The 22247-nt window shown below is 42.2% G+C and overlaps 1 protein-coding gene across 3 annotated transcripts; it reads left to right on the top strand.

Annotated features, from left to right (window-relative positions):
* The first annotated feature begins 1788 nt into the window (after positions 1-1788).
* Positions 1789-21184, top strand: NAA30 (N-alpha-acetyltransferase 30, NatC catalytic subunit). 3 transcript variants are annotated; one of them, XM_069856881.1, is made up of 5 exons: positions 1790-1932; positions 2249-3181; positions 10841-10964; positions 12954-13009; positions 20318-21184. In XM_069856881.1, exons 2-5 carry the CDS (start codon positions 2252-2254, stop codon positions 20453-20455), a joined length of 1248 nt encoding a protein of 415 aa, XP_069712982.1. In that variant the 5' UTR covers positions 1790-1932; positions 2249-2251; the 3' UTR covers positions 20456-21184. The 3 variants fall into 3 exon arrangements, with proteins under 3 accessions (XP_069712981.1, XP_069712983.1, XP_069712982.1); XM_069856880.1 differs by lacking the exons at positions 12954-13009; positions 20318-21184 and adding an exon at positions 11701-12725 and having other exon boundaries at positions 1789-1932; XM_069856882.1 differs by lacking the exons at positions 10841-10964; positions 12954-13009 and having other exon boundaries at positions 1789-1932.
* The last annotated feature ends 1063 nt before the right edge of the window (positions 21185-22247 follow it).

Below are 22247 nucleotides of genomic sequence, written 5' to 3' on the forward strand. Positions count from 1 at the left end.
GGAACAGCAGTGATGAAACTGGATCACTTGAGATGGCTTCTGCTTTGCTGAGTTTCCACCATTACCAGTTGCACGATGCAGTCCGAGGCTTATCCAGATAAGGAATGATGTCCCTCACACCGCATGAAAAGAAGCTTGGCCAGCAGGTTGAGGGAGGTGATTCTCCCTCTCTTCTCTGCTGTGGTGAGACCCCACCTGGAATGCTGCATCCAGCTCTGGAACCCTCAGCACTGGAGGGACATGAACCTCGGGTCGTATCCAGAGGAGACCACAAAGATGATCTGAGGGCTGCAGCACCCTCCGTGTGAGGACAGGCTGAGAGCTGGGGTTATGGAGCCCGGAGAAGAGAAGGCTCCATGGAGACCTAGTAGCAGCCTTCCAGTACTTAAAAAGGCTACAGAAAATATGGGGAAGGACCCTGTTACTGGGACCTGTAGCAAGAGGACAAAGGGTGATGGCTTTAAACTAAGAGGAAAGGTTTATCCTTGAGAGCACGAATAAATTGTTTTTACAATGAGGGTGGTGAGGCCCTGGCCCAGGTTGCCCAGAGAAGCTGTGGCTGCCCCATCCCTGGAGGTGTTCAAGGCCAGGCTGGATGGGGCTTGGAGCCCCTGATCCAGTGGGAGGTGTGGACTGGATGGGCTCTGAGGTCCCTTCCAACCCAAACCATTCAATGCTTCTGTGAATTCACAGAAAAGCAGGTTGGAAGGGACCTCAGGGACCACCTGGTCTAATGTTTTAGGTGATCTAGAGTTTAAATGAGCCCAGGTGCACAACAACCCTATCCAGTGCTACAGACTAGGAGAAGTCTGTCTAGAAAGCTGCCTGGAGGAGAAGGACCTGGGGGTGTTGGGTGACAGCGACTGACCATGAGCCAGCAGTGGCCCAGGTGGCCAAGAAGGCCAATGGCATCTTGGCTTGGATCAGAAACAGCGTGACCAGCAGGGCCAGGGAGGTTCTTCTCCCTCTGGACTCGGCACTGGTGAGACCGCTCCTCAAATCCTGTGTTCAGTTCTGGCCCCTCACCACAAGAAGGATGTTGAGGCTCTGGAGCGAGTCCAGAGAAGAGCAACAAAGCTGGTGAAGGGGCTGGAGAACAGGCCTGATGAGGAGCGGCTGAGAGAGCTGGGGGTGTTTAGCCTGGAGAAGGGGAGGCTGAGGGGAGACCTCATTGCTCTCTATAACTACCTGAAAGGAGGTTGTGGAGAGGAGGGAGCTGGGCTCTTCTCCCAAGTGACAGGGGACAGGACAAGAGGGAATGGCCTCAAGCTCCGCCAGGGGAGGTTTAGGCTGGACATTAGGAAAAAATTCGTCACAGAAAGGGTCATTGGGCCCTGGCAGAGGCTGCCCAGGGAGGTGGTTGAGTCACCTTCCCTGGAGGGGTTTAAGGGATGGGTGGATGAGGTGCTGAGGGACATGGGTTAGTGTTTGATAGGAATGGTTGGACTCAATGATCCGGTGGGTCTCTTCCAACCTGGTTATTCTATGATTCTATAATTCTAGGCGGGGCTGCAGCTCCCAGCGGGACGAAGGCACTGGGCGGCGGGGACACAGCCGGGCAGCCTGGCCCCGCCCACGGGTGCCCACGCCCATTTTATAATGTGGCCACGCCCCCGCCGTGCCTTGGCCACGCCCACTCCCAGCCCGTCTATGCTCCGTTCGCCCCTTGGCCACGCCCCCTCCCTTCTTCACCGATGTAATCTGGCCACGCCCACCCCCCGGTCTGGCCACGCCCACTCCCGCTTCCCCCACTTGCAGCGTAGCCCAAGCCCACTCCCCGCCCCTCCCCCCGTCGCTAAGCCGCGCCGCCAAGGGAGGAAGCGTCGCAAAAGCGGACAGGAAACTTGTCCGCGGGTTACGGCAGCGGCGGCCGCGCTTGGCGGCCGCGGGGCGAGCGGCGAGTGGGAGCCGCGGCGCTGAGGAGACGCGGGGGTGAGCGGCGGCGGGCCGGGAGTGGGAGGAGGAGGAGGAGGCCGCGGCGGGTGGGTGGCCCTGCGAGGCAGCGGGGAAGGGACCCGGCGGCGGGGGGAGCGGGACGGCAGGAGGAGGCGGCGAGGCGGGGCCAGGCGCCGTCGCTGCCTTTGTTCGCGCGCCCCCCCCCCCCTCCACTTCCCCCCCCCCCAAGCTCCGGTGAGGAGGCCGCCCCCCCACCTCTCCCTCTTTTTCTCTCCTTTTTCCCCTCCTTTTTTCTCCTCCGTCTCCTCTGACGCCCTCTCCCTCCGTGGGTTTGTGTCGGTCTCTCCCGTAGGATATGGCCGAGGTACCGCCGGGGCCTAGCAGCGTCCTCTCCCCGCAGGGGGATTCGCTCTCCCCTTTCCCCGGAGGAGGAGGGGGGGCTGCTTCCTCCTCCTCTTCCACCTCCTCTGCTGCCGCCGCCACCGCCTGCACCGGCGCCCAGGACGAGGAGGCTGAGGAGGAGGAGGAGGAGGAGGAAGAGGAGGGACCCGCGGGCGGACTGGAACGGGAGCAGCAACGAGGAGGAGGAGGAGGCGGCCGCGACGGCGGCAAGGGGGGCCCGCAGCAGCAGCACCGCCTCCACCACCACCACCATCACCCCCCGCACCACAACCACCAGCTCAACGGCCTCATCAGCCCCGAGCTGCGGCACCTGCGGGCCTCCCTCAAGAGTAAGATCCTCAGCTCCTCGGAGGCAGGGGAGGTCCCCGAGGGGCTGGAGAACAAGCGAGCCAGCAAAACAATGGGCTCCGGACAGCAGCAGTCATCGCCCCCGACCGCAGCACCGTGCTCGTCCCCCCTTACCAACCACCTCCCTCCCCAGGGAAGGACTGCACCCTCTCCTCCTCCTTCTCCCCCAACAGCAGCGACCGGGGACAGGAGCCAGCCTGCTGCCACAGCTACGACTGCTGCTAAGACTGCAGCCCGCAATGGACTGGCAGGAGGGACTGGCTTGGAGGAGGAAGAGCAGGAGGAGGGGGATGAAGGAGGGGAGGAGGAGGAGTCCCAGCAGCTACTCTCCAGGTCCTTAGCAGCAGCTTGCAGTTTGAAAGGCTCGGGAACGGACTCTCAGCCCGAGGAGGACCTAACGATACGATACGTCCGATACGAGTCAGAGCTGCAGATGCCCGATATCATGAGACTGATCACCAAAGATCTGTCTGAACCCTACTCCATTTACACATATAGGTATTTTATCCACAACTGGCCACAACTTTGCTTTTTGGTAAGTGCCGGTGGGGGCAGGGAGGGCAGGAATTGGGAGTGGTTTGGGGCTGGGGAGGGGAGGATTAAAGGGTTGGTATTTGTGCAAATACTTATAATAATCCCTCATTGGATAAGACCACGAGTTTTTTTGGAAGTCCTGTCTTCCCGCTGAAGTCGTCTTGTGACCTGTGGTTTTATAAGTAGAGAAGACACCTACAGAGAGAGAGAGTGTCGCTCCGTTCGTTAACAGATATTTTAAATGATGGGGAAAGGCTTTGAGTACAGAGCTGGGATCCAGGAGTTCAAGGCTTTTAATCTTGGTTTTGACATTGACTTTTGTGACCTTTGGTAGCTCTTTTTATCATTCTGCCTCAGTTCCTAGGTTTGTTTTAAGAAGAAAGTGCTTAGTCCACTTGTGTCTTATGACGCCTTAGTAATTCTTGAACAATGGTTTTAAGACAGACTTCAGTGTGTCTAGCATATAAATGTTAAGTGGTACATGGACAGACACTCTTAAAGGGTAAGCATTTTTGTCTTTAAAAAAGGCCAGTACAACCGTATTGCTTCTCACAGATGTGATCCCGTATGCAGCGTGCAGAAAATGCTGCTTAGACCGCCTTACTGTACTAATGATGTAGTTAGTTTTATATTCATCCTGCTGCACTATTAAAAGAAGTGATTTAGCTGTCCCCCTCTCTTTCTAAATGTTTAGCACTTCTTATGGAAGAACCCGTGTTCAAAATGTGCTTTTAGGATGATAATCTGTCCACAGGTACCTGACAGTGAGTTTAAGTTGGCCTGAGGTGTAATGTGCACGGTGGGTGCTGAGCTGTGTTTGATTCACTCCTAGGAAAAGTTAGGTCTCCAAAACAGAAAATTTACGGGAGTGTACGCCACTTCCTTGCAAAGGTAAATGATGAATTATCTCATGATGTTTTAATTGAGGCTGGACACCGCTCTGAAAGGCAGGATTTAGCCAGAGCCAAGACTCCCTTCAATTTGGGAGTCTTTCTGTAAAATTTTAATAGGATGTGAGTACAGGAGGTGAGGCTAATGGAATCCATCTGGCCTTAAACTTCCTGTATGTTCTTTATTTAAGGTCTAGTATAATTTATAGCAGGATTTCTGTGATTCATAGGAAGGTTTTCAGAACTGTGCCTCTTAAAACCCTGAAGAGAGTACAGTGGGATTTTAGGAAGTTGAGCAAAGTGTTATTTTCTGGAACAAAATAGAAATACAAAAATATTTGAGAATGTTGCTTGATGCAAAGTTATGTTTAACACTATAAGGATGCTGATCAGAGCAGAATGGCATTTTTCTAGCACTGAGCTGTGTATGTGAATGGTTTGTTTCATCCTGAAAAGAAATCCCTCTGAACTACAAGTGTCCATAGTTTCAGCATCATGTGTGTTGCTGGTAATCCCAGAGCAGTGCTGGGTGCTGTTAGATCACAGTGCATCTGTTTAGACTTTAAATCCTTGGGTTTCTGTCAGGGAGTAACTTGAGAATTTTGTTATGAAAAGAGCAATGGCAAGTTGTGTGACAGAGCAGTAAACCAGATGCCTTCTAATATTTAACAAGTGTGTTCAAAGCAGAAGGTATCACTCAAGGAAAAGACAGTGTCTTCAGCTTATTTTGTAGTGACACCTTTTTTTAATAGCCTTGAAGACCAACAAAACTTCACTTGAACTCTGAGCAGTTCTTCACAATTTCCCATTTAAGCTGTTGGTAAATTGTCATCTGCTTAATCTGAAGCTCTTGCAGTACATTGAGTCAAATTTGATGGGTGTTTTTTTGTGACTGGCTTTCATATTTTTAAGGTTTGCTTTTTGGAGGCTAGCTTGAAGACACTCTGTTCTATAAAATTTGTTCGTGCTGTTAATGGATTCCTGAACTACTTCTATCTAATAAGTCACTAAAATATTTATCTTCAGCCAAGGACTGCATATTCCAATTAGTACGAACAGTCTCAGGATGGTGAGCAGAAACACAGTGCCTGATCTCACAGAATGATTTGTCTTTGCTTTGTGGTCTCACACCCTTCTAGTTCCAGGCTTTCTGTTGTTTTTTTTTTACTGGTCTTGGGGAAAGGAGTTAGACTGGAGTTTGATTTTATCTGAAAAAATATCGGTAGGGGTTCAGTCAGTTCCTTTACTGATTTTCACCATCACCATTTTTAGCACCTGCCAGTGCATACTCCTCTGTCTTCTTTGCACTGCTGTGGGCTCCTTTCCCTCTTTCAACATGTGAGGGGAAAATATGAACACCACTAAACTGAAGGTGGGATGTGTATTTTCCATAAGTGATCAGCAATTGTCCCTTGCTAATATTTATTCAGTATACCATTTTACGCACCATGGTTTTGGTATCTAGTATTTTGGATGCCTGACAAAGCAGAGCTGTATTATGTGGCCATTATCATTATTATTCCTGTTGATGATTAGTTATCTCATAGGTTTGAAACTTGCTGAGTTTTAGCTTGGCTTTCCCAAAGCACACGATTGCTCTGATGGCTAGTGCGACCAAATGGGCTGCTTGCCCATTCTATTCAGCTGTCTTCTCCTGGCTCTTGGAAAGCCTTGTGGTTTGGGAAGCTACGATAGCCCTCCCATCACCACCCTATCTTTATAGGTAGGGGTGGGTGGGTGGGTATGTGTCTTTTAGGGTCAGATTTCTATTGGTCTAAGGCTTCAAACATTCATAGCAGGTGAGAGGGAAGAGGTGCAAATGCGCAGCTGGAGGGAAGGCACAGGGCTAGTCCTAAGTAATCACTAGCATGGTTTTGCTGTATCAAACCACTTCCTAATGGTACGCTAAAAAAAGAAGCTTGTATTCCACTTTAAAAAGACCTGTAAGTACTAGGAAATCCTCAGAACCTCTTCACTTTAATGTCAAATTCATATGTGTAACTGTCTTCCTGACTTTAGGAGTAACAAGTTGGGAGTGCTCGATCAGTTCTGATGTGTTAGGCTGCAGCTTTATCTGACTGAGCTGTTGCAAGGTTAATAACCTTCTCCATAAACTAGGACTCTTGCCTTAAACTCAGGTGTCGCCTGTCTTTGGAAGAGCAAGTTCGCTTTGTGCGTTAGGTGTGGATGCGCTGTTAAGTGCCTGGATCTTACTTATTCCCAGGAGCTCTGTCAGCCCAGTTTCTCATCAAATGACCGATGATAACTCATTTCTCTGTCAAAAAATGGCAGAGGAAAAGAGGTATCTTCTGTTTGACATGAAGTATTTTTAAGCATCACTACAGCTTTGTCCACTTACGGATTGTAAATATGTTTTCAAAGTTGAGGCTTCCTTTGAAAATGTTTTTGTGGCTTCCAGTCTGAGCATTGTTAAAGCTCTAAACCTTCTATTTAGAGCTGATACATTAAATGCTTCAGAAAATTGTTTTCAAAATACTTCAGCGTGGGAGAGGTGAGCTTAGGAAACTTTGCTCCGTGCCAAAGTTTGGATAAGATGGGACATAATAAAAGCAGAGCTCTGGCTGGGTGTTGTAACTTCTCCTATAATTCATGATACTGCACCACTCAGCTGCCTTTTAAGAACAATCTGGAAAATCTGTTCTCTTATTGGGTTTTTAACGTTGCCACTAGCTATAGCAGCATTTATAATTTAAACTTCCACAAGTTTGAAAGTAACTTAATAATTCCATATAAGTGGTTTTAGATGTGTTGTAAATCCTAAGTGACTGCAGTTAAGATCTTGTTCTCTTCTATTGCTTTCCCTTTTCCCTTTTCCCTTTTCCCTTTTCCCTTTTCCCTTTTCCCTTTTCCCTTTTCCCTTTTCCCTTTTCCCTTTTCCCTTTTCCCTTTTCCCTTTTCCCTTTTCCCTTTTCCCTTTTCCCTTTTCCCTGAAAACTTGGGGCATAAAAGAAGAGCCAGAAAAGTTAGGAAACTGGGAAGTTTTCCTGGCCTCATGGTAGACATAGGAAGAAATTCTGTAACTTCCATTTCCAATTTTAAAACTCTCTCTATTCCAGTTTCCTCTGAGGAAAAACTGGGGTTTCAGATAGAGGCTTGCTGTGCCACCTATCAGTGACAGTGGCTTCGTGAAAATTCACAGAAGCATTGAATGGTTTGGGTTTGAAGGGACCTCAAAGCCAATCCAGTTCCACTCCCCTGCTGCGGGCAGGGACACCTCCCACTGGGTCAGGGGCTCCAAGCCCCATCCAACCTGGCCTTGAACACCTCCAGGAATGGGGCATCCATGACGTCTTTAGGCAACCTGTGCCAGGGCCTCCCCACCCTCACAGGAAAACATTTCTTCCTAAGATCTCATTTAAATCTACCTTAAAACGCTGGTCATTGCAGCATCTGAGTACATAACAACAGCTTATGTGGTTATTCTGGCAATGCCTTTGCAGAGGAGGGAATTACTCGTGTCGGGTTTCAGAGAGTGGAAACAGAGTGACTTAGTGATTCCCCCCATTATCGTGAGGAGCTCCAACTGAGCTGCCAGACTTCAGGTTAAAACCATTAGCCTAAATGTATCCTCTAATGGCATTCTCTAACACGATTGCTAAATGTAAGCCAGAGCATTCACATGGAGCCCTTGCTGTGATTCTTTGGGAGGGAGTTTGGTGCGTGTGCGAAAGGGAAGCTGTGTTGCAGTAGCACAGGTTCTATGGCATTTGAATCGCAAAATATTTCTCTTCCAGCGGATAGATGGTTGTTTTACTCTTCTTTAAATGGGAACAAATGTCAAAAGATCTGGATATGAAATGTATGCACAGACTTTGGCTGGCAGACATAAAGCCATCTTTGCTAATGAAATTAATGCCAGTTGTTTAACTTTTGTGAAAAGTAATGTTACAGCTGATTTACAGACGTTTCTGTGCTAACTATTCTAGGAATGCATGATTGCAATACGAAGATATTAAAATCTAGTTTGCTTTAAACATTTAAACTCATTCAGAAGAACAAAGTTGATGCAAATATTGGATTTGAATTCATGTATGTTAATCCTGCTAATACCTTACGATTGAAGTAAATCTTATAGCAGTCTGTGGAGTTTATAACACAGAATAGTAACTTGAGCTGAGCTCTCTTTGTAGAAACTCGTATGTTTAGAAGTACTCTGATACCTGAATAGAGTATTTGGCATGTGATTGTCTTTTCATAAGTGGCGTGGTGTGGCAACTACTTTTTGTCACTGCTCCCCGTTCTCCCCTCTTCAGTCTGGTTCTATTTATTTATTTACACAGTTTAACCTTCTCCAGAGAAATAAATTACAAAGTTTTTTACATCATGTCTTATGTTCATTTTGTCCTCTCTCCAACCTTACCTAAAGCTGGAAATGAGAGGAAAGCCAATGAAAACCTCAAATTGAGGTGGAAATGATACATCGCTCCCTCTCCAAGTGGAACAACTCTAGATTAATTGGCAGGCTTAACCTGCCTAAAGACAGAGAAGTGGATTTAAGTGTTTGGGGAACTGGTAACAAAGTCATACTTTATTCAGGTCTCTGGCAGCATTGGTAAAACCAGTGAGTATTTGCTCCTTTGATCACTGAAACAAAATTCTGTGTTGTTCATTTGTCATTTTAAATACGATTCATGAACGTAGCTTTTCAGAAAAGTTCCCTAAACAAGAAAAAACCACAGATAATGCAGTTTCTAGAATGTCACCACTCTTAAAGTGTGTTTAAAAAAGAATAAATCTTAAATTCTCCTCATGGCTGTTAGGATCAACAATTTGCACATGTTCATTTCAGGGCAAAGCATAACTGTAGCATGCTAGTTTGTGGTGGTGGTTTGTTTTTTTTTTTTGTGAGGTATAAGATTACATCTAGGTGCTGCGCATAATTATAGCAATGTTATGAACCGTCTGTCTGAGGCTGCTGTTTATTTAACTCCCTGGTTTTCTCAGGCCAGAGTCAAGATACAGAACTTGCCTTGAGCTGACACTTTGCATATACAGTTTTAGTATAAGTGCAGCTTTTCTTTGCAAGGACTGAGCTGTGTTTTGGAACAAATGAAAGACTGCTTAGAGGCAGTGTGTTTCAATCCATTTATGTCATGGTTTTTTTGTTGTCTTGAAAACCGTTTGTTTAGATTGTTCAGGGTTGTTCTTGGATACTGCTAAAAATGTGCTTTCCTGCCAAATAAAACCTTAGCAATAATTAGATTTGCCTGATGAGCTTAAACTACGTTAGAAATGGTGTTAGGATTGTGCTGTATCATAACTGCAGCTTGTGCGTTTCGGGTTGCTTCATTTCACCTTTGGTGCAGCTCCTGCTTGGCAGGTAACTTGGTTAATAACCGCTCCATCCAGGTAGAGATGCAAGAAGACATTAGTCTTCCTGGGTTGAAAAAACCGAGGGTCTGTGCCTTCCATATCATAGAATCATAGAATCACCAGGTTGGAAGAGACCCACCAGATCATCGAGTCCAACCATTATATGATCTGTGTGAATGAAAACCTAGAGTCTTAGCCTGCAAGCTTGCGTACAAAGAGGTTCAGATGATGGAAGGCTACAGAGTGTACACTGTAGACTTAGGGGATGTGAGTGTTGGGCTCACAGGTGGGCTGTGCTGAGGCCTGGCAACGCTGGCTTCATTTGACAAACTGAAGTGTTGTAAATTTGGATTATTCAGAAGCGCGTGTACCAGCAAAGTCTTGTGCTTCAGTCCTGGTTTAGTTGCTCCACTTGAGTTGGAGGCTGATGCTCCCCTGCAGGTACAGGTCTATCAGAGCCTGTGGATCCCCTTATACACCCACATGTACAGTTATGATTTTCTTTTTTCTCTCTGTCAGACTTTCCTGGGTGCGTAGTAATTCATTCTCCCCTTGAATGCTATCCTGCTCTGCAGCATTGTTCAGTTTTACTGCTGCAGGTTATGATGTCATTAATCTCTCACGCTGCCTAATGCTTCAGTTACCATGTGATTTAGGTTTCCTTACAGTCTTTAATGTATTTCATGCTAAAATTTTGGTGAATGCAGTGGTTGTGCGGGTGGTTTGATGAGTGTTTGGGGAAGAGTTGAGTACTTTTCTTTTGGTGTTTTTTTGTTACTATTTCCGAATAACAACATCTCCTTGACCACACTTCTTGTGACAATACTGTTGGGATTAACTGTCAGTGCATAGCTCTTCATAAATGGACTCTCTGAACAGTTAAAATGTGTGAAATTAGCTGTGTACTTTTTTGTTTGTTCTTTGGGCGTCATGTAGCTGAAAATGACAGTTTCTAATGATTAAGCACAGCAACATTTTTCTGTGATTCATTGTGGCCCTGACATTAAAACCAGACAAAAATTAAGCATCTTATCTACCACAGCGCTTGAACGTGAAAATTTAGATCACTATAAAACAGGAATGGACCGTTTTCCTCTGTGGCAGCGCATGTGAAAGAGTAATTTCTACCTTAACCTGGTCTTTTTTTTCACACGTGTTCTTGCCTGTAGACTTCATAGAGTAATACTGTGGTTCTCTCCAGGACGATTCATTGGTTGATCATTGACTGTAACTTTATTTGAATGTAATAAAGACATAAGAGTCCCTTAATCTTATTTGTACTTCTGGAAGATGCTTTTAAAATTTATTTAATTACTTTTATAGCTTAAGAAAACCAGTTTTGTGTGACTGTTTCACTTAAAATGAACGGGTTTACTACTTTTGGTAGCACTGTATATCACAAACTGAGAATGCATACGTGTATGTTTGTCTTTAAGGCCATGGTAGGTGAGGAGTGTGTAGGTGCCATCGTCTGCAAGCTGGATATGCACAAAAAGATGTTCCGCAGAGGTTATATAGCCATGTTAGCAGTGGATTCCAAATACAGAAGAAAAGGAATTGGTAAGAATAGCCTTTTTTATTTCTTACTTAAATCCTGTAGTTGGAATAACTGTAGCTGTCATAAAGGTTTAAGTAGAACTCAGTGTGGTGGTTTGTCTGTCACCCCCACCTTACTCAACCGCACAAGCTCCTCAGTGGCTTTATTTTGTTAAAATAACCTGAAATGCCCTATGAGATTGACACCTGCTAAAAAGAAAGTCAGTCAGCAGCCCCTTACCTCTGCCTTTTACCACCAAAGGATGACAACAGTGGCACTTGCTTTGCATTTTTCTCTGTGCCCTTACCATGTATTTCTATGTTCAGTCTGTCTTTTGTCAGTGAACTTATTCCCTGGCCTTCCCCTATCAATTATACGTATATTGCCTGCTGGGGAGAATGTATGTAGCTCATTGTTGTGTTAACAAGTGAAGAAAAATAGTTGTGTATTGCTGCTTGAATGACTGAAACAGATCTGTTTTGTTGGGAAGTTAAATGACAAAAGAAATCTTTCTTAGCAGAGAGTTTGCCCTCCCTCATCAATTGGTTTTGCTCTGATGAGGGAATTTTCATTCTAACGCCAATTATCTTACTTAGTTGTTTTAATTAAAGACCAGTTCTTTGGAACCTAAATTTTTGTGTCAGTTATTGTGAAATTTGTAACGTGTTTTTGACTTAAAAAGTAGACCTTGGCTTTAAAGGCTAGAAATGTGCTTCACCACTCATTCAGACTGAACAGCTCATACTTTTGTGATTAAAGACATAAAATTACTTGCAGTGGAAAAAAAGATGGTGATGCATTGCAGAATGCACTTGTGTTTGTTCTCATCTTCAAAAAAAAAAAAAAAATTCTCCCAAAAACTTGAAGCACTCCATATTATCGTGACTGTCCAAGCATGTACTTTTTTTTCCCCACTTCAGTGCAATTCAAAAGCCATTGGTGGTTTCTGTAGCGGAGCAGAGGAGAGAGGATACCGAGAAATCACTGTCTCTCCTTTTAGCAGTCATGAAGGAGCCTGCTATAATTTAATTGCAGGTGCTTTCATTCCTAAGTAAATAAGAACTAATGTTGTTATTATAAAGATCTCTGCAATATTTTCCCCTTGCTTTAGTCAGTTCATTATTTTAGAATTTGTATAAATAGAATTTATAAAGCCTTGTTTGCTTTAGCATCGTGTGTTGACTTTTCCCTACTTTTGCTACCTTGCTGTTCCTCGAAGTATGCTGTTAATCTGAAGATTTGTTCTAACTACAGTACAGTTTTGTCGTGTGTTCAATGAAAATCTTAACTGATTAAAGTTCTGAGACTACTTTAAAACATTCTCTAGATTCCTTGGGTTTTTTTTCCTTTTCCTTAGCCTTGTTATGAAAGTGAAATTTATGTATTTTCATTGAACAGCAGTTTTTTCCACTAATAACTTTGAAATCAACTTTCAATTTCACCTCAATTCTGCAGACAGGTAGGGATCTTGCATTTGTAGAACTGTTGTGAAATAGATTAAAAATAATGATAAAGAATTAAATTAATGCTTGGCTGAGGGGAAGGGATGGGCTTGAACCTCGTTATAAGATACTAGCAAATCCAAATGGGATTGAGCCACAAGAAAAGTGGTTTCATAAGTTCTGTTACTAGTAGAAGCATTTGTTTTAGTAAGAGGAAATTCCCTTGGAAGATGAATGTCCTTCAAGTACGTGCCAGCAGATTTTGACTTCAAATGCAACGAAAAGGAATGAATCACTTCTTGGAAGGCTATATATAACGCTATGTTAAACATAGAAGCCTGGTTCTAATATCCTTGTGTTAGTCTTGCGCTCAAACTGAGTCTCTGGATAACTATGGATTATTTTAAAGTTCAGACTTCAGATTCAGCTTGACTGCAACTTCTCGTTTCTTTCTTTCCTCCTTTCCCCCCTGCCTTCCCCAGGTGTCGTGTAGATTAGTACACGTTAGTCATGTATAAACAAGCATCTTTTGCATTGCGACTCTGACACTTACTGAAATCTGTATTTCAGGTACAAACTTGGTTAAGAAAGCTATTTATGCTATGGTTGAAGGAGATTGTGATGAGGTAAGATTTTATAATGAAAACTTTTCCTAATGTAAATGGTTTGCTTTCTCCTGTATATGGATTCATTTCACAGGTTTTTCTTTTACAGGACTTTTTTTAGGTGAGGAGTGGGTTGGTAAGAAGCTATTCCTTTTATAATAAGTGGAAAAATAACCTCAGAAAAATATATGGCACAAATAGCAGATGGATTTTCTAAACTTGTCCTAAGGGTTCAAATTCAGTGTTTCTGGTTTTGTTTTACTTTGTGCTGCTGCTTCGGCCTTTGGTCGCAGGCATGTGTTCCTCCAAAGTTCCTCTAGTTTGAGGTGCTGCTGACCAGTCTAACTTACATGTCGTGCGTAATACTGCCATGCTTTCAGAAAACACAGAGGTACTGGAACAGTATGTGCTTTAGGATTGCAGAATGTTGTTTTTATTGAAGTAAGTCTCAAGCTGTTCTGACAGCGCGAAGCTGTATTACATAGCAATAACAAAACACTCATGGTTTAGCATGTCAGTGAAAACTGGGAAGGAAAGGTGAATGAATCACTGTCAAACTTTCTCTGGCCTATATCTTATTAGTCTTTCCTTTTACCAGATTACAGTCCCTACCTTTTTTTATATATAGTAAGCAGATAACTATCTTTATGCGCCATGTGTAACTTGTGAAGAACTCACCCTACATCCATCCTCCTTAATCCAGTTATCTTTCCCTTATTGCTTGCTACAATGCAATTGTGAGCTTGTTCCTGATCTGTGAGCACTGTCATTTCAGCGTGTCCCTAGATAATGACCCTCTGATCTCTCTGTTATCTCCTTTCAACTGCTCCCTCAGTTGTCCTGCTGCGATGTGGCCAAGTTATGCAAAACTACAGGTTTTCGTGCAGGACTTCTGGCACGTACTCTGTTTATTTTTCCACTTGTGTTATGCCTCTTGCAGCATCCTTGCATGTGTTCTGACTTCATTCATTGTTTGAGCTATTTATTCTTCCCTTCAGGTTCCTTCATGCCTCTGCTCACTTGGGTCTTTATTTTTTTTCCCCCTCTGTAATTTATTCTGTACTCAGGCAGCATAGTGCAATCTGATAGTTCTGTAATTCTTTAAGCTCTGTTTTGGCTTGCTGCCTCTATCATCATATGTAATATGCTTTGCTCTAATCTGTTTTACTACTCGCTACATCGCACTAATCAAGAAAAGTGGATTGGTCTTGTTTTTTTTTCCCATTGCTTTCCACTGTGGGCTTGAATTCATTTGCCTTTCCTAGAGTATTCCAGATTTTTAAAAAATTAATAACATAATTAAGGAATGATATCGAACTGTTCGTATCGCCGTTGGAGGATCGAGGTGCAGAGATGTGAATTGCTGACTGTTGTTAGAGTCAGTAGTAGAACTGGCTATTTTTACTCAAGCTACCAGAGCTGCAGTAATTATGATATGTTTTATTAGTGTATGTATTCCTTCTTATGTAACTTCGGTTCTGAACCAGGTACATACATGAGGACCTCTCCTGTTTCTATCTTTTTTTCTACCACTGTAATTTTAGTCCAAGAGTCCTCCTTGATGTTTATCTTTGTAAAAATGAAATAAATGATACGGATTGCAGGCCAGGCTGCAGCGAGACCTCATTACACCTTACTCAGTTTTTAATCTGTGGTGCTGTATAAATGCTTTGTACTAAGAGCAGAGGGCGTTTTTTCAGTGAGTATTCCTGTCCCTCTTTAGTTGGAGGCACTACAATTCCAGCTCCTGGAAGTGGAGACCTGTTTCAGTTCCAGTGTGGAAACTGTGTAGCCGTGTTTGTGGGACAAAGATTCTGAACTAATTATGCCCTGCTTCTTGGGAGCTTTTGCATCAGCTGAGTCTTGTGCTGGCGCAGAATTTTGAAATGGGAGCTCATGATGCCCTGACAATGTGGAGCACAAGCAGACTGTGTTTCTGAATTTCTACATAGGTCAGTAGAGGCATACTCATACTAATCTGATGTAGTCGTGTAGTTCTTTTTGATATACAGGTTATCTACAGCCAATAGTGCATGTTTTCTTTTCTTCGCTACCAAATGTAGGCTTCTTCCTGATGTACATGGTACCAAGTGATGATGTTGGTTACTTGTACCACATGGTAGGTTGCTGAGTTTTCAGCCATGAGCAGAATCTGAAAAATCCAACCAGCCAAGCATTAAAAGCTTCGTCTGACAGACCTTTATCTGCACCAATTTTTACAACAGTTGTTAGGAGAATGATCAGCTCTAGGTATCAATTCAGAAGCCAGAAACCAAAGTTGTGCATCACAGTAATTTGTCTTTGTGAGGTGTGTGAATAATCATCTCTGTTGTTCTTAAGATATTTCTCTGCATCACTTAAAACCAGAATCATGATGAAAACAAAGAGATTCTGCTATTTGATGAACTGCAATTCAAAACCACAGCATGGTTTCTGAAACTTGCTTGGAAAAGGATTAAAATCATGATTATGCAGCTGCGGGTATCATGAAACATTTCCCGATGGCTGCTTGGAAACTCTTCCCTTCAATCCCTTCAATGCCTTTTAATAATTTGAGGCATGTAATCTGATAAATGCTTAGTTCAATGTGTATTTTGCAAAGTACCGTAGACTGGACTTTTGAGGTATCAACAGTAAGTCCTAAAAAATAAAGGATTTCAACAACACCATAGGTGACAATCTTGAAAAGTCACTAGTGGTGTGCTGGCATTTCAAAATATGCTGCAATATTTTAGTAATTAAGGATGCTTTTTTTTTTTTTTTCCTCCTGTAAGCTAATTTAGTGGGAATAAACTAAGCTAGCCTTATGGAACACAGGTGTCTTGCAGTGCAAGCTACTGTGGTCAGCCAGCTGCCCAAGAGGCAGTTTATGCCATGTTTCAAAGCTGTGAGGCAATATCTTTCCAGCCAGGGGTTGTTTCCTGCCTTGAAGAAGCTGTGGGATGAGTAAGTGAAGTGAATTGACTAGGGTGGAATCTGTGTGGAGGAGATGGCCCTGGAGCTGTACAGGAATATATGTTAGAATAGAAACAAAGGAAGTGATCTGATGTTGGAGGTGGGCAATTGAACTAGAAATAGCCGTCAAGCCTGAAGAAAGTACTCAAAGCATGCTTTGAGCTGGCGTCTCTGGATATAACATTACTGGAGAGGTCTTTGATTTTAGTTTTAATTTATTTTATTTTTTTACCTTAGTGACTTTCTTAGGCATGTGATGTTAAATGAATTCTAATATTTGGGGCACCAAACTGAAGTTTTTCAAGATTATAATGGCCTGAGTGTCCAGTACATCACAATGATTTAGAATAACTTCATGGGCAGGTTGAATAGATGATGTGAACTATGGAAATGGATAAGGTGAAGGTGAATAGTTTTGCTCCCATCTACAAAGTTTTAAAGAGATTTTTCTTCCAGTGTAAAAAAAGGGAAGCATGTGCTAACTCCAGCAAGTTGGGGTTTCTGTCTGGTTTTGTACAATGGCTTTAGTTTTTACTGAGAAGCAGTTTTCAAGAATCATCCTGCTTAAGATGTTCAAGTGGAGCTGTTGCAACCCTTAATCACAATTAGAAAGGAGGAGTTGTTCCTTTGTATGTAGGTTTTCCATCTGTGACAAATGACTAAGTAATTTCATACGACGCATTGACTTTGTATTACTGAAATAACGCACCATCTAACTGGCAAATAAAGCAATAAGTAAAGAAGTGAAACTCTTCTAAGTGGGACTTTGAAGAGCTTCTCTATGCAAAATGTAGAATGTAAAAAGGTATTGCAACTTCTTATGAGAATTTCCATTGAAACTTTAGGGTGATTTGAAGTAGGGGCATTTGACCACTTCAGATGATGTCATTTTAATTCAGTACCACGCTTGTAAAAACTAAATGCATGTTTTATATAATTCTATTTGAAATTATCCAACTGTTGGCATTTTAGCTTTTTCTTTAAAAGTTAAGGTGGTGAAGCGTATTTAGGACACTGGACAAGCACCCATAACTCAAGTCTGATACGCCAGACGTATGAGTAAGAATAGCCACCTCTTCTCAGAGTGCTTTCTTCATTGGCTTGTTTGATTTAGCAGTGTTGCTACAATGGCTTGGTTTCTAAACTTGAGTTCATTCAGGCTTTGGACTGAAGAAGCAAGAAGCTTTGACCTGTCTTTTTTTCTTCCATTTAGGTAAAATTCTGAGTATGAAAGCGTAATAACAAGAAATGTTGCACTCCACTCTCACTATAGAAGATTTCTAGCTTCTAAGGCCAATTAAAATTAAAGCGTTGAGATAAAATGTTAGGCCCATAAAATTTAAGAGAAAACATAAAAGAAAGTAGCAGCCTTCAGAAAGGTGCAACTTGCAGAAAATGCTGTGAAGTCCAGTCTGACTTTCGCTGGTCTCCAGGGGAGGAGGCAGTTGTGGTGTTAGAGGATTTAATGGGCATATACGTACAACAAGATAGACCCTATGAGACCAGAAGTAAATAATTGAGGGCTTGGAGCTTGATTGAAAATATCACACAGGATTTGAACAAAATATGACTGTGTTTCCTTTTAGAGAGTAGAAACAAGTCTTTAACCCTTTGAGCTAAGTGCAACATGTTATAGAATCATGGAATGCTTTGGGTTGAAAGGGACCTTTACAGGTCATCTAGTCCAAAGTCCCCTGCAGAAGCAGGGACATCTTTAACCAGATCAGGCTGATTAGAGCCCCATCCAACTTGATTTGGAATGTTTCCAGGGACAGGGTATCCACTGCTTCCTTGGGTAACTCATGCCACCGTTTCACCACCTTCATTGTGAAAAGTTTCTTCCATATATCCAGTCTAAATCTACCCTCCCATAGTTTAAAACCGTTACTCCTTGTATTAAAACCATTGCTTCTTGTAATGATGTTGAGATCGGGGAATTTTGTTGTGCTGAGTCTTCCTCAGAAGTACTGGAGCAAGTTTCTTGCGTTTGCTTTCAAGCTGAGCATTCACTCAGGTAGTGGGATTCCAACAAACTTGAATTTCAACATTCAACCACTCCCTGAAATTCAGTGATCTGCAGAGTAGAAGTCTTTTAGCATTGCAAGGTGTGGGAGCTTGCAGTTGAGCGCAGACTTGTTATATCACCCTGCCAGATGACTAAACTTTCATGAGAGAGAATGACGTTTGTAGCTGGAGTTGAAATAAGTCTGTTCAGTGGATTTACAAGGGTCAGATTTCTTCTTTGGCATAATGCTTTGTTTTAGCTTGAATTAGAAGTTGTACAATAATAGTGTAGAAAATAGCACTCTTCAGGAAAACTGTTGCACTCTCATAATTTGTTATAAATTGTTATCCCTTCTAATGAATTAAGCATGTCAAGAGAACGCGATCAAGTCTCAGTGGTGGTAGTATTCTGAGGTGCAAGTTTTTTCTTATTCTACAAGTCATCTAAGGTATTAATTGTTATATTTTAGGTACTGCCTTTCTTTTGAAAGTTAAGGTAGTAAACCTGATTTAGGACACGAATTCTTGCCATACAACGTAGAGTTGAATTAGGTTGTCCTAACTGTGCAAGTACAACAGACTGTCCTGCTGTAAGTGAAGAAATCTGACTTAATGTTTTAATGTGTGACTCTTCCTTTTCAGAAAACAAACTTCCAAGTCTTATGTTGTTTGTTGGGTCGTTAGCCCCAGGTTTACTATTCTTTCAGCATTTTTATGCTGAGAAGCACAGCGAGAATTATCCTTTGGAATGTGATTAGAGTGGCTTGAAATTTGAGTACTGGACAAATATATACATTAAATGGGGTTTTAAATCCGATTGAAGGTGACCAGTCTAACTGCTGGTTGCCTCCCTCTTTTATGTTGTCTTGGCCGCTCCTCTGACTGCTGAAAACAAACCTGATGGAGAGAAAAAGGAAAGGTTTTTTCCCTACCAGCCTGCTTTTAGAAGTAGCTCCGCAACAAACCTAGTGAGCTGGCAGAAGTGAGGGAGAATGGAAATGCAAGTCTGAAGGCAGTGTAGAAGGCATAAAATAGATTGACTTAAACTGCTCTGGAAATACAGGCCTAGTATTTTGTTCCTGGGTTGAGGGGAATGTTAACCAGTTCTCCCATTTTTTTATTTGAAGGGAGTCCTGGGTTTTGCGGTGGGGTAGATGATGTTTTTTTGGACTAAGGTGGTTTTATGTATGTAGTTCTGATTACATGGAGTGGGTGTCAAATGCTGGTTTAGAAATAGCCATTAGTGGACCTAACCCCAGCGATGATCGTTGGTTTGCTGCAGAAATTGCTTGGGCTGTATTTTCACTCTGTGATCTTTCTGCAGCATCTACCAGGTCTTGTTTAATATGTGAACGTACATTGTCGTGCAGCTGCAGTCTAGTCAGCTTGTCAGTTCAGCCTGCGTTCTTCCACAACTACAATCTGTCCTTAATGGCAGAACCCTTAAATAATTGAGTCAGACGATTCAACTGTAAAGAAGCAAACCTGATTTTTATCATTTGGAGAAGATACACAGCTTACCAGTTATGCCAGAGCTTCTGGGGAAAAGAGGGGAAAACAATTCATCAGCAGTTTTGTATTTAACTTCTTGTAAATGCCAGTGTAGTTTTTTTTCTGCACTTGAAACTTCTAGGAGAATTTTGAGTCTCTGTTTAATTTGGGCTGCTCTTGGACTTGAATTTCATCTAAGCTATTTATGAGAGGTCTTCCTGCAGCTGGAATCTTACGAACAGGGCGGGAGGGAGGGAAGATGGAAAAAGCTGCTTTTTCTTCCTGGTGTGCACTCTGATTTGAGTTTGAGATGCTTGTGTTGAGCACAAATGTCTGTGTACAGCTAGCTGTAGAACACCGAAGCTTGTATCTAGGTCTAAATCTATTGAATTAGAGGTCAAAGATATTAAATGACTAAACAAAACCTTATGTGCCAAGTTCTTGCGACGTGCAAGAGTTCAGTTGCTCATTCAAAATTCAAAGTATGCCTTGGACCCTGACCTGTTTGGCTGTTTGGTATGTTGGGATTTTGCGGGAGGGGGATGGTGTTGGGAGGCGGAGATTGGGTTTGGTTTGGTCAGTAGGGGTTGGGGTTTTTTTGCCCTAGCTATTAGGTAATGATTTGAAATACTGTTTTCAGTAAAGAAGTAAGATCTTGATATGAATGAAAATTACTTGCAGTGACAGTTGTTGCTTAACTGCCGTGGTTGTTTTTAATGTGGGGATGGAGGGGAATTACTTGAAGTCATGACAAGAAAAATGAGTTCCACTCATTGCTAATAAATGTACCTTTAAATGAAAGCTTTGAAATTGCTTCAGCAGTCATGTAATTGCAACTGCTTTCTAATGTGATGTGCTTTTTTTTCTTTCCTCTTAAAGGTTGTATTGGAAACAGAAATCACAAATAAGTCTGCTTTGAAACTTTATGAAAACCTTGGTTTTGTGCGAGACAAGAGGCTGTTCAGATACTATTTAAATGGAGTTGATGCACTGCGTCTTAAACTATGGCTGCGTTAAAAGAAACCATCACATCAAGCAACTGACGTCCCAACAGCACAGAGTTGTCCTTTGCATGCAATGCAATTTGTACGAAATTGCTTTGCAGGTGGACTTAATTTCCATGCAGCTCTTTCTGTCAGTGTCTCATTGAGTGTCGCACATATTTGTTGCACTTTGGCATGGCGCATTTGTTCAGAATTAAAACAGGTTGTTTCAGACTTCGAGTTCTTTTGGTACCAGCAAGATGTGCCAGTTGATAGCCAAGATATATCGATTCATTTGCAAGTCTACTGACTGTATTACATACACAGTGAACATTCTATCAAAGAACCGGTCTGTGGAACGCGACTTTTGGTTCCAGAAAAAAAAAAAGCCAATGTAGATTGTAAAATCCTATAAGTATACTAACATTTCATACAAAAAATTGCCATAGTTTTCTGGAAAAAGGCTTCAATTTTAGGTTTTATTTTTCAATATTGAATTTTCCATTCTTAAATATTGGTACCTCAGTGATTAGTGAATGAAAAAAATGTATTGTAGGGTGGGGTGTGTGTTACAATGAGTAACAGTAACAATTAAATTGCGTCTGCCAGTGCCTGTATAGATAAGTATATTTGTCTTCACCTCTAAGTTTGGAGTGCATGCTTTTATTCTTTTACTTTCTTCAATTGTCTTTGCAAGAAAATTTCTGCTTTTATTTAAATTCTGGATTTGATAATAAATTATTTCAGATTTTTATAATTTGGATACTTCTCCCAAATGAGGGTTTGGAAGGCCCTTCTTTTCATATAGCAACAAGTGTAAGCTATTTTGAAAACCTTGAGTAGCTGCTAAAAGAGAACCTGATGTCACCAGTAAATCTGCTGGGTTTGGATGCACTTTTTTCATTAAAAGAGCGAGAGACTTTTAAAAGAAGATATAGAAAATTAATGTAAATTGGTATGATTTTATTTAATCAAAATTATTGCTAGGAGCTCTGAAAAAACAGCTATTTTGAGATAGTTGGAACAATTTTTTTCAGATTCAGATGGCTTTGCTTCGGTGTTCTAAAATGCTTCAATCTTTGGTTCTTGGTCTTGGAAATAAATTTGGAGGTGTATTGTATCCATTTTTAGCTGCTCTCATTTTCTCTAAACTTACATGAGTTAAATTCTTGGGGGATTTTTTTTCCCTCCAAAATCAAAGCAGCGGGGAAGGACTTCTCTCTTTCTTTCTCTTTCTTGCATTTGCTCTTGCTCTGTTTTTCTCTGCTTTTCTGTTGGTTTTTTTTTCCTCCTTTCTTTAATTTGGCTTACATAGGTTTTACCAACACCTATCAGTTTTTTCAGTGATCAGTGTCTCAGCTTTCTTGTTCAGTGTGATTATATGGTCCAGTTCTATGAATCACTTGGGGTTTTTTTCATCTTGGAAGAAAGAAGTATTAGCTGACTTGTGGAAGAACCTATGTAATCTGCGAAAGGATGAACTCTCAGTGAATCCGCTCTTCTATATTTGAGCATACTCTTCGGATTTGCCTTACTACACTTTTTTTTTTTGTTTGGTTGGGTTTGTTTGTTTGTTTGTTTTAGGGTTTGGTTTGAGTCATGGGGGTTTTTTTGTTGGTTTTCTTTTTTTTTTTTTTTTTTTGCTAATTACTGTACATTTGAAAACAAAACCACCAAAACCCCTACCTCCAGTGACATTTGGAAAAGAGCCCTGTGCAGGAAAACTGGATTTAAAGGAAAGCCTTATTTTGCACAGACCAGTCACACATGGTGATGGACATTTCTTACCATGTACAAATTGAGTTGTATTTGGAAATAAAGATTTT

This window comes from Phaenicophaeus curvirostris, chromosome 5 (assembly GCF_032191515.1).
Source record: "Phaenicophaeus curvirostris isolate KB17595 chromosome 5, BPBGC_Pcur_1.0, whole genome shotgun sequence".
Taxonomy (NCBI): Eukaryota; Metazoa; Chordata; class Aves; order Cuculiformes; family Cuculidae; genus Phaenicophaeus; species Phaenicophaeus curvirostris.

Bases quoted from the DNA above. Each gene is read 5' to 3' on its own strand.
- NAA30 (XM_069856880.1), top strand. From the start codon at position 2,252: ATGGCCGAGGTACCGCCGGGGCCTAGCAGCGTCCTCTCCCCGCAGGGG. The intron at 3,182-10,840 runs GTAAGTGCCGGT...TTTGTCTTTAAG, and splicing joins GGCCACAACTTTGCTTTTTG to GCCATGGTAGGTGAGGAGTG. The intron at 10,965-11,700 runs GTAAGAATAGCC...TTGTGATTAAAG, and splicing joins ATACAGAAGAAAAGGAATTG to ACATAAAATTACTTGCAGTG.